At 47.6% G+C, this 12,016-nt stretch overlaps 1 protein-coding gene across 1 annotated transcript in view; it reads left to right on the top strand.

Annotated features, from left to right (window-relative positions):
- The window catches only part of SDK1 (sidekick cell adhesion molecule 1), a 501,088-nt gene extending 490,257 nt beyond the window's left edge, over nucleotides 1–10,831 (top strand). Inside the window, 1 exon segment of the mRNA XM_087729082.1 lies at nucleotides 10,200–10,831. Within this exon segment, the coding sequence (XP_087585208.1) occupies nucleotides 10,200–10,472 (273 nt within the window). The 3' untranslated portion in view covers nucleotides 10,473–10,831.
- Nucleotides 10,832–12,016: the final 1,185 nt, after the last annotated feature.

Genomic DNA, 12,016 nt, shown 5'->3' on the forward strand with positions numbered 1-12,016 from the left:
ACCGCAGTAAATGTGGCAGACCGGAAGGCCCAATGCCAAAGATGGTTCCCAGGTCTGACAGGGGTTATTCTACTCAACTGGGCCATGGCTTTCCACCTAACCAATCATGGTTTTCGGGAGATAAAGGTTGCTCAGGAAATCTTTCTGTTGCTCAGTTTGGAAGATTCGCTGCTGTCTCCTTTCGACTCTCATTTTAATCCATTTCCCCATGTAAGGCAATATTATCTTGAAAGCCTCAAGTTGACAAGGCAGAATGACCCCTCCCTGTCCCCCCTCCCACCCTCCCTTCTCAACACAATGCCTGCGTTTCTATCTGTGGATCTGAAAATGCCAGATTGTGAAAGGGAAATGCAATCAATCAAGGCGAATGCCAGGGGCATGTTGATTAGGGACCCCCCGCCTCGTGCTCTGGCAGAGGAGATCCTCCTGGGCTGGAGCTCTGGGAGGAAAAAGGCTTTGACAGGTTAGGATACCTCTCCGCAATCCCTCCTCCCACAGTAAGGTTTACATGAAAAGTCCTGTCTGTGGGGAGGGAGGGGAGGGAAAGGGGGAAGGAGGGAGGAGTGGTGGAGAGAGGAAAGGAAGGAAGGAAGGAACAGTGGAGAGAGAAAAGAAGGAAGGAAGGAAGAAATGGAGAGAAGGAGGAAAAGAAGAAAGAAAGGAAGGAGTGATGGAGAGAGGAAGGAAAGAGTGGTGGAGAGAGGACAGGAAAGAAGAAAGGAAGGAAGGAGTGGTAGAGAGATGAAAGAAGGAAGGAAGGAGCAGTGGAGAGAGGAAAGAAGGAAAGAAGAAATGGAGAGAGGGAGGAAAAGAAGAAAGAAAGGAAGGAGTGATGGAGAGAGGAAGGAAGGGGAGGTGGAGAGAAGAAGGGAAGGAAGGAAGGAGTGGTGGAGAGAGGACAGGAAAGAAGAAAGGAAGGAAGGAGTGGTAGAGAGATGAAAGAAGGAAGGAAGGAGCAGTGGAGAGAGGAAAGAAGAAAGGAAGAAATTGAGAGAGGAAGGAAAAGAAGAAAGAAAGGAAGGAGTGATGGAGACAGGAAGGAAGGAGAGGTGGAGAGAAGAAGGGAAGGAAGGAAGGAATGGTGGAGAGAGGACAGGAAAGAAGAAAGGAAGGAAGGAGTGGTAGAGAGATGAAAGAAGGAAGGAAGGAGCAGTGGAGAGAGGAAAGAAGGAAGGAAGAAATTGAGAGAAGAAGGAAAAAAGAAAGAAAGGAAGGAGTGATGGAGAGAGGAAGGAAGGAGAGGTGGAGAGAAGAAGGGAAGGAAGGAAGGAGTGATGGAGAGAGGACAGGAAAGAAGAAAGGAAGGAAGGAATGGTAGAGAAATGAAAGAAGGAATGAGCAGTAGAGAGAGGAAAGAAGGAAGAAACGAAGGAAGGAAGGAGCGGTGAAGAGGGGAAAGAAGGGAGGGCGAGAGAGAGATAAAGAGGGAGAGAGAGAGAGATGCAACCCTCCCCCCGCCCCAAGGCAGCCACAATCCTTCACTAACCTGCTTTCCACCCCCAGGAGCGTGACAAATTAAAGTTTAATTTGTGTGTATTGTTTAATGGACTGATAAGCTGGCCATGCCCACCTGGTCACATGACCCTCTAGCTACACCCACCCAGTCTGCCCCCCCCCCCAGAACAGAGTGAGGGACCATGAATTGTTTAAAAAGTTGGGGGGGGCTGCTCTAACCTGATTTGAGAGATCAGGGAGAGCAGAGACGGCAGCAGAAATATTACGAGCTCCACTCTTTGGCAAGGAGGACGCAGGAAGAATCCGGGTCGGCCATGGAGGCCCCCCAAGAGAGAGAGAAGATTAATTGTCTTCTCGGCCGTGTTTCTGCTGAGGTGTCCTCCTGGTCACCTGCCTTTCACCTCTTGTTAATTATCTTTGGCAGCCCGCTGCTTTCTCCTGCCCTCTGACCGAGCCGCTGGGGAGTGACAACATTATCTTGTGATTGGACTCGCAGCGCCTCTGTTCTTCTCCGTGTGACACCCCGGAATTAAAACCTGCCATTACACACGGCGCGATGTTGGCTGGGTCACTTTTGATATCCGTGGCAGGAGCCCCACGTGCCCCAGAGAACGTTAAGACCCAACTCCCGGCCGAGAGGACATCGGTTGGCTGAGCCAAGAGAGAGAGGTGGGAGGGGGGATCCCCCAACGTACGGTTCCTGTTCTCTCATTAAACCCTTCCCTTGCCCGTGGTGTCAAGAAGGCCATAACCCATAACCGTCCCCGAGAGGAGTTTTTGGCACAGAGACAATCCTGGTTTTGTGACGTTTCCCCCCCGCCCGCATGAGAAGAGCCGAGGTGGCGCAGTGGTTAGGGTGCAGTACTGCAGGCCACTTCAGCTGACTGTTATCTGCAGTTCAGCGGTTCTAATCTCACCGGCTCAAGGTTGACTCATCCTTCCATCCTTCCGAGGTGGGTGAAATGAGGACCCAGACTGTGGGGGCGATATGCTGACTCTGTAAACCGCTTAGAGAGGGCTGAGAGCCCTATGAAGCGGTATATAAGTCGAACTGGTATTGCTATTGCTATGATCCAGCCTGCTCCTGTTAGACTTTTGATGCTGGCTGGTTTCCCGTGTCTCAGATCTGGAGGAAGTATGAGGAGTCGTAGAAAGGTGGTAGAAAAGAACGGCTGCTTGAGCAGGGGCTGGACTAGAAGACTTCCAAGGTCCCATCCAGCTTTATTCTGATTCTGGTTAAGACGTCTTTAGTTCCCCTCTCGAGAAAGAGCCAACCCAATCTTCCTTTTTAAAAAAAATACTAGCCAATAAACCTGGGATTTATTTATAGGGGGGGAAATGTCCAGACCAAACATAATTTCTAATGTTGGATTTTCCCCATTACCAGAGGAAGCCCCTTTGTGGAGTGCTGTGAAACCATTACCATGGGAACTCCATTGCGATGCACAGTAGAAGCCATTTTATGGCAGTACGGTAGAAGCCATTTTATGGCAGTACAGTAGAAGCCATTTTATGGCAGCACAGTAGAAGCTATTTTATAGCAGCACAGTAGAAGTCATTTTATGGCAGTACAGTAGGAGCCATTTTAAGGCACAACAGACTGTATCTTAACAGAAGATACAGCCGGAGAGGATCAAAATCGGGATGTGATGACATTCGGGTGGGTGGGCAGAGTCTCCCACCGCAACCCCTACCGGTTCGCCCAAACTGGATAGAACTGGCTGAATTGCACCTGATTCAAAGTCACAACATCACTGAAAAGTTGACTTGTGACTGTTTTTCACACTTATGACCATTGCAGCCGCCTGGTGGCCACGTGATCAAAATTCACACACTTGGCAACGCACTCTAATTTGTGACCTTAGTGGTATTCTTGTGGTCCCCTTTTTCTGACCTTCTGACCAGCAAAGTCAATGGGGAAGCCAGATTGACTTAACAGCCGCACTACTAATTTAACCATGCAGGGATTCACTTAACAACTGTGGCAGCAAAGGTTGTAAATTTGGGGCAAAGCTCACTTAATCAATGTCTCACTTAGCAACATGAATGTCGAGCCCAATCCATGGTCGTTGAGGATTACCTGTATTTACTTACAAGGTGGGGGAAAAAACATTTGTTCTAGGAAAACCTAAATTGGGAAATCCCTAATCAGATTTCTCTTCTCCGTGCTTGGAACCTGAAATCAGTCCGGTTTGAAGGGAAATGCGCGGAGGGAGCTTTGCCCAAGAGAATCCACAGGACTGACAGTGGACAGCAATTCCCCTGCCTGCCTGCTTCTTGGCTCCTTAAATTTTCCACCCCCAAAAATAATTCTGTCGAAGCCAGGTCCGTGCGAGAGATGGGTGTGTGGCTGTCCCCCGGACCTTGTGTGGGGCTCTTGCATGTTTTGCCCTCCTGTCAAAGTCAACGGTGACATTGGTCAAGCATGTTGGATCCCCTGCAAGCTGAATTTTAACGAGGCCGAGCTAATCACGTCAATAACGCTCCTTTCCATCAAGCAGAGGGAGTACCAATGGGGAGATGCTGGCAGAGAGAGAGAAAGAAAGAGAGACAGAGAGTGGGGGGACAGAGAAAGAGACAGAGGGAGAAAGAGGGGTGGGCAGAGAGAGAGACAGAGACAGGGAGAGAGAAAGAGAGATGGGGACAGAGAAAGGGAGAGAGAGATGGAGAGGCAGAGAGGCAGAGAGAGATGGAGAGACAGAGAGGCAGAGAGAGAGAGAGAAAAAAAGAGAGACAGAGAGAGGGTGGACAGAGAAAGAGACAGAGAGAGAAAGAGGGGTGGGCAGAGAGAGAGACAGAGACAGGGAGAGAGAAAGAGAGATGGGGACAGAGAAAGGGAGAAAGAGATGGAGAGACAGAGAGGCAGAGAGATGGAGAGACAGAGAGGCAGAGAGAGAGAGACAGGGACAGAGAGGCAGAGAGAGGCAGAGACAGAGAGAGGAGACAGAGAGATGGTGAGGCAGAGAGAGAGACAGGGACAGAGAGGCAAAGAGAGAGAGAGAGAGAGAAAGAGAAAGAGCAACACACACACAGAGAGAGACAGGGACGGAGAGAGGGGTAGACAGAGAGAGACAGAGAAAGAGACAGGGAGAGAGAAAGAGAGATGGGGACAGAGAAAGGGAGAGAGAGAGATGGAGAGACAGAGAGACAGAGAGGCAGAGAGAGAGAGACAGGGACAGAGAGGCAGAAAAACACAGAGAGAGGCAGAGACAGAGACAGAGAGATGGTGAGGCAGAGAGAGAGACAGGGACAGAGAGGCAAAGAGAGGGGGGACAAAGAGAGAGAGCAACACAGAGAGAGAGAGACAGAGAGACAGGGACAGAGGGGTAGACAGAGAGAGAAAGAGACAGAGAGACAAAGAGAGAAGGAGACAGAGATGGAGAGACAAAGAGAGAGAGCGACGCAGAGAGAAAGACAGAGAAACAGGGACAGAGAGAGGGGTAGACAGAGAGAGACAGAGAGAGGAGGGGGACAGAGAGGGGTGGGACATAGAGAGAGAGAGACAGAAACCGAGAGAGACAGAGAGATGGAAAGAAGTCATATTAATATTATTATTGAAGATGAGACGTGTCTGCCCGCAGACTGCATATCATTAAGCCTCTTCCACTCCAGACCATCTAAGAGCATGGACACCCCCCACCCCCTCCCCGCACAAAGCAATGCATTGGGGGCCGGATTAAGGGACCCGAGGCTTTCTGCCAACACCCCACACCAGGATTTTGCATTTTGATGAAGGTTGCAGCATTTATCGGTCTTAGGAAAGGAAAGGCTGGAGAGAGGAGATAGAAACCAACCAAAGGGGTGTTTTTTTCCCCCCTTCTTCTTCTGATGTCTTTTGAAAGGATTCGAGCCCATCCAGCCGTTTGCCTCTCTCGCGATCAAAAAGAAAAGGTACCCAATTCTTTTGCTCAGCCTGTTTCCGACCGAAATTTGACAGCTGCCACGCTTTTGAAATCCCCCCACAATGCCGGCTTTAAGCAAAAGCCAGCCCGGGAGTTCTCCAATTTATCTGCTCTCGGCCTTTGTTTCATCCACCTGACCAATACATATATATATAAATATATATGTATTTGGGGCATTTTCTCTGTTTTTCTGGCTGCCCAGGCATCAGTGCACTTTGGCTGGTCAATTTCCAATCTACCTGAGCACCCAATCAAATTCCGGGCCGATGCTGTTGCCCTGGCAACCGTCGGGAGGATGCCGCGATCACTGCACCGCCGAGACCACACGGCCCTGCTGCATTGCCACTTAGTCAATACTTTGAAGTCATTAAAAAGGAACGTGCTCCTTTTGAGCCGTAAGCCGGGACGGAGGCCATTCGGGTAATCATGAGGGGGGGGGCTGCAGGAAACATTTGCCAAGGTCCCGGCATCAGAACCTGAGCATGCTTAATGCTCGGGGCTGATCTCGCTGGCCTTGTCCACCAGCAGGAGTGTCCAACCTTGGCAATCCTAGGACCTGTGGAGGCATCAAGCTTGGGGTTGATGGTCTACCATAGGGACATCCAATCTTGGCAACTTTAAGACCTGGGGACTTCAACGCCCAGAATCCCCCAGCCAGCCTGCGCTACCATGTCAAGATGGCTGGGGAATTCTGGGAGTTGAAGTCCCCAGGTCTTAAGATTGTCAAGGTTGGACAACCCTATGGTAGACCATCAACCCCAAGCTTGATGCCTCCACAGGTCTTAAGGTTGCCAAGATTGGAAGTCCCTATAGTAGACCATCAACTGCAAGCTCAATGCCTCCACAAGTCTTAAAGTTGCCAAGGTTGGAGACCCCTATAGTAGACCATCAACCTCAAGCTCAATGTCTCCATAGGTCTTAAGTTGCCAAGGTTGGAGACCCCTATAGTAGACCATCAACCTCAAGCTCAATGTCTCCATAGGTCTTAAGTTGCCAAGGTTGGAGACCCCTATAGTAGACCATCAACCTCAAGCTCAATGTCTCCATAGGTCTTAAAGTTGCCAAGGTTGGAGACCCCTATGGTAGACCATCAACCTCAAGCTCAATGTCTCCATAGGTCTTAATGTGGCCAAGGTTGGAGACCCCTATGGTAGACCATCAACCTCAAGCTCAATGTCTCCATAGGTCTTAAAGTTACCAAGGTTGGAGACCCCTATGGTAGACCATCAACCGCAAGCTCAATGCCTCCACAAGTCTTAAAGTTGCCAAGGTTGAAGACCCCTATAGTAGACCATCAACCTCAAGCTCAATGTCTCCATAGGTCTTAAAGTTGCCAAGGTTGGAGACCCCTATAATAGACCATCAACATAGGTCTTAAGTTGCCAAGGCTGGAGACCCCTATGGTAGACCATCAACTGCAAGCTCAATGCCTCCATAGGTCTTAAAGTTGCCAAGGTTGGATGTCCCTATAGTAGACCATCAACTACAAGCTCAATGTCTCCATAGGTCTTAATGTGGCCAAGGTTGGAGACCCCTATAGTAGACCATCAACTACAAGCTCAATGTCTCCATAGGTCTTAATGTGGCCAAGGTTGGAGACCCCTATAGTAGACCATCAACTACAAGCTCAATGTCTCCATAGGTCTTAATGTGGCCAAGGTTGGAGACCCCTATGGTAGACCATCAACTGCAAGCTCAAGGCCTCCACAAGTCTTAAAGTTGCCAAGGTTGGAGACCCCTATGGTAGACCATCAACCGCAAGCTTGATGCCTCCACAGGTTAGACACCCCTATGGCGCTTGTTCAAAAGGCGACTGGAACTTTCTGGCTTTTCTTTGAAGACGTTTTCGCTTCTCCTCCAAGAAGCTTCCTCAGTTCTGACTTGTAAAACGGAAGGTTGAGGATTCCCTGCATTGATCCCGCTCCATCTTTCCATCCAAGCTTTGGCCGCGTATACCTTGTTCATAATAGCGCATGAGACATGAAAGCAAAGCGCTTAGATTTAGCCTCTTCGGGCGGCTGGATCTCTCTTTGAATAGTGATGCATACAGAAATAGAAATTTCTAATCAGGCTGGAATTCATTATTCCTGTCATTTCCCTTCTGTCATTTCCCTGCTGGGCCTGTAAACTAAACAGAGCCAGATAGGGCTTTAGTATCCTCTGTTTTTGCAGGAATAGAATATACAGGAACAGCTGAACGGGCCATTTTTGCCACGGGGAGGGGAGATTACGGATACCCCCCTCCCTCCAATTCCCTGCAGCTCTTTTCAAGTGGCTATAATTCCTAATTTGCTTGCCAGTTTCCTCCATACACCCACACACACCCACACACACACACACCAACACACACACACACCTTCTCCCCGTGAGTTTGCCTCCGTCTTCTTATCTGGTGGAGCCCCTCGCTCACCGCTAAAAACCGCCAGGTAAGAGTCTCATTATGCCGGCAGCTGCATAGCGAAAATTGATTTTATGCGTCTCAAACTGTATCGTTCATATTCAGAGTTCTCAAATGTGTTTTTAACAACAGATAAAATAGAGAATGTCACACTTAAAAGATAATAAATTAAGGGACGCCCCTCCTGGACCATCCAAATGCCACTCTGGGGCACTGGGGGGGATATACAAAATGGGGCCCCTGTGGGTTGGATTTGAATGTGGTTCTAAGGGAGCAGAGAAACCATTCTAAGATCTAACTGTTGGACTCAAATCAGGGGTGAAATGCTACCTGTTCACTGGAACTAGTAGTAAAAAAAATGCTACCAGTTCAGACCTGTTCACCCAAACCAGTAGTAAAAATGCTACCTGTTCACTGGAACTAGTAGTAAAAAAAAATGCTAGCGGTTTGGACCAGTTCACCCGAACGAGTAGTAGAAGTGCTACCTGTTCACTGGAACTAGTAGTAAAAAAAATGCCAACAGTTCAGACCAGTTCACCCAAACCAGTAGTAAAAATGCTACCTATTCACCAGAACTAGTAGTAAAAAAAATGCTAGCGGTTTGGACCAGTTCACCCGAATGAGTAGTAGAAGTGCTACCTGTTCACTGGAACTAGTAGTAAAAAAAATGCTACCGGTTCAGACCAGTTCACCCAAACCAGTAGTAAAAATGCTACCTGTTCACCAGAACTAGTAGTAAAAAAAATGCTAGCGGTTTGGACCAGTTCACCCGAACGAGTAGTAGAAGTGCTACCTGTTCACTGGAACTAGTAGTAAAAAAAAATGCTACCGGTTTGGACCGGTTCACCCAAACCAGTAGTAAAAATGCTACCTATTCACCAGAACTAGCAGTAAAAAAAATGCTACCTGTTCACCAGAACTAGTAGTAAAAAAAAATGCTACCAGTTCAGCGAACTGGTTTTTCCAACGATCAGCTGTGACACATGATTTATATTAGCTAGAAAGCGCTCACATTGCTACTGAAGCAAAGGTAGGTGGATTTCACCCCTGACTCAAACCTTTGGGGGCATCAAATCAAAAGAGTTTATAGGTGATACGTTGGCCAGAATCAAAAGAGAAACGAGAGTCACGGTTCACCTGAGTTCCTCCCAAAGCAACCAAGCTGGGAACCAAGTTCCGCAGAACGTCCCCCCTTCAATATTTCTTGAAGTTGGAGGAATGAAGTGGCGGGGGTGGCCTAGAGGTGGGAGCTCTCGCCTCACACTCAGGAGGCTGTAAGCTCGATCCTAGGTCGAGGCAGATTATTTCTCTCTCTGGGCACAATGAGAATATATCTGCTGAACAAAACTCCTCATTGGTAACAGGGAGAGCATCTGGCCAGTAAAATTCTCTACTAGCTTCATTCAATTGCCCAGACTCCACCCCACAAGGGATTATGGGGTCATTAAAAGAGGACGATGAGTCCAGTTGGAAGGATCAACTCAAGGAGAGATTGCAGTCCTTCCTGAAAACACATACATACGAGATTCAGTTCGGTAGGCTAAACATCCTGATCCACACCTGGGAGAGGTTTGAAGAAGACTCGAGACAAGGTGGAACAGACAAAGCCCTGTCTTTCCTGCCACCCTGAAGATAAGGCATGGCGCCCTTTTGCTTCCAGTGCCACGCGATTCCTGCACCCTGCTCTCTTGAATTGCACACCTTAATGTTTCAGGGAGTTGCATCATTCGCCTTCTTCTCTGCAACCTGTAGTAGAGCTGTCTCTCGGTCCTCCAACCTACAGATTCACCATTCCAAAAACGATGACCGCGCGGACCACACCGTTGTTGTGGCCCGCCAGTAGAGCTGGCAGCCTATTCAGACAGTGAGGAGGTTGGGGAGGAACATGGGCCAGTTCTGGAGTCTGGGGAAGGCTCTGATGAGGGCTCTGTGTCGGAGGCAGAGAGGGGGCCAGGGCCGTCTGACAGTTATCAGCTGCCTTCAGAGTCAGAGATCAGTGAGGCAGAAGAACAGCTGGAGCCTGTTCCCAGTGTGCGCATGCGCAGAGTTGCCGGACGAAGGGAACAGCTAAAAAACAGGGGTTGACTTGGGAGTAAGGCCACAGGTGGACATTGAATGGCCTCTCCCAGAAGAAATAACAGAGGAGCAAAAGGGGAGTGGAGTTTGCAGGAGACCATTAATTTGCTTCATTGGTTCGTGACTCTCCGAGGCTCCTTGCCAAGTTCTGCAGAGATCGTCCTGGCAGCTCTCCAAGCCAGATAAGGTCTGTGACCGTAAATCCTCCTTTGAAAGACTCTGCTGGATGTGAATGGGAAGAATCCACAGTCAGTTAATAAAAGCGGCTTTTGTCGGGACAAGGAGTTCACTCCCTGTTCTTGGGAAGCCTCGGCCAGAACAACCGTGACCGAGACATTAACCAGACCGTTTTCTCTCTCCACTCACAGGGGACGGACTCCGACTACGAAGATGAGCTGCCAAAGCATTCGTTCGTCAACCACTACATGAGCGACCCCAGCTACTACAATTCGTGGAAACGCCAGCAAAAGGGCACAAAGCATTCGACGCCTTACAGATACGAGGAGCGGGTGGGGAGCGAGGCCGAACCGTACTTCCAGACTGTGATCACCACGCAGAGTTCGGGCGGGGTCTACACGCCGACAGGGCAGCCCACTCCGGGCTCAAGGACTCCCGTGACAGGGTTCTCTTCCTTCGTCTAGCACCCGCGCAAAAAGAGCAGCGGCCTCAAATTCAGCGGCCCGGCCAAGGTTGGGGTCGACGGCGGCCCATCCCGACGCGACTCTGGGCGGCACACAACAGGCAGTGAACTGGGGGTATCTTTCTCTTTATCAGGGTAGAATGGATGTACATGTGAATGTCTTTGGGGTTCCCTTTCTTCTTTCTTTTTTTTCAAGACAATCAACACTTTAAGACACGGAGCTGATGAGTTTGCTTTGATTTCTTCTTCTTCTTCTTCTCCCCCTTTGAAAATCCCATCAATGATCAAAACCGGACCATTTTAACCACTTTGGAATATGATTTAAAAGAATTTTTTAAAAATAAAACTATGCTTTTTTAATGTCGTCTGGGTTTCCTTTCTTCTCTCTCTCTCTCTTTTTTCTTTCTCTCTCTCTTCCTTCTCTTTCTTTTTTTCTCTTTCATTTTTCTTTCTTTTTCTCTTTCTCTTCTCTTTTCTTTCTTCTTTCTCTTTCTTTTTTTCTTTCTTTCTTTTCTTTCTTTTTTCTTTCTCTTCTCTTTCTCTTTCTTCTTTCTCTTTTTTCTTTCTTTTTTCTCTTTCTTTTTTCTTTCATTCTTCCTTTCTTTCTCTCTTTCTCTCTTCTCTTTTTATTTTCTCTTTCTTCTTTCTCACACTTTTTTTCTTCCTTTCTTCCTTTCTCTCTTTTCTATTCTTTTTCTCTCTCTTTCTCATTCTTTTTCTTCTTTTTTTCTCTCTCTCATTCCCCTTTCTTTCTCTCTTTTCTCTTTCTCTGTCTCTCTTTTCTCTTTCTTTATTCTTTTTTCTCTCTTCTTTCTCTTTTTTCTCTTTCTTCTTTCATTCTCCCTTTCTCTTTCTCTTTCTCTCTCTTCTCTTTTTCTTCTCTTTCTCTTTCTTCTTTCTCTTTCTTTTTTCTCTTCCTTTTTTCTCTTTCTTTTTTCTTTCATTCTTCCTTTCTTTCTCTCTCTTCTCTTTTTCTTTTCTCTTTCTTCTTTCTTGCACTTTCTTCTTCCTTTCTTCCTTTCTCTCTTTTCTATTCTTTTTCTCTCTCTTTCTCATTCCTTCTTTCTTTTTCTTTATTCCTTTTCTCTCTGTGTTTCTCATTCTTCCTTCTTTCTCTCTTTTCTCTTTCTCTCTCTTTTCTCCTTATTCTTTTTCTCTCTCTTTTTTCATTCTTTCTTCTTTCTCTCTTTTCTAATTCTTTCTTTCCCTCTCTCTCTCTTTTCTCTTTCTCTCTCTCTTTTCTATTTTTCTTTCTTTCTTTCTTCCTCTTTCTTTCTTTCTCTCTCTAATCCAAGAAGTCCATTCCCGTCTTTCGAATTAGGCAGCAATTCATTCACGTAAATTAAGGCGAAACACCAAAGGTATTTCTGTGGATAGGAGAGATTTTAAAGGACCGTGAGAAGTGGGTCCACCTTATCTGGAACTCTCCCCTCGGGGAGAACTCGGCACACCTGGAATTCTAAAAAAAAAATTCCCAGTAGCAGCTTTGAAGAGGAGAACCAATCTGTGCTCAGAAAGGGACCCACATCACTGTAATGTGGGGAA

This window comes from Thamnophis sirtalis, unplaced genomic scaffold (genome assembly GCF_051295495.1).
Source record: "Thamnophis sirtalis isolate CommonGarterSnake01/CBP01778 unplaced genomic scaffold, rThaSir2_p1.2 scaffold_14, whole genome shotgun sequence".
Taxonomy (NCBI): Eukaryota; Metazoa; Chordata; class Lepidosauria; order Squamata; family Natricidae; genus Thamnophis; species Thamnophis sirtalis.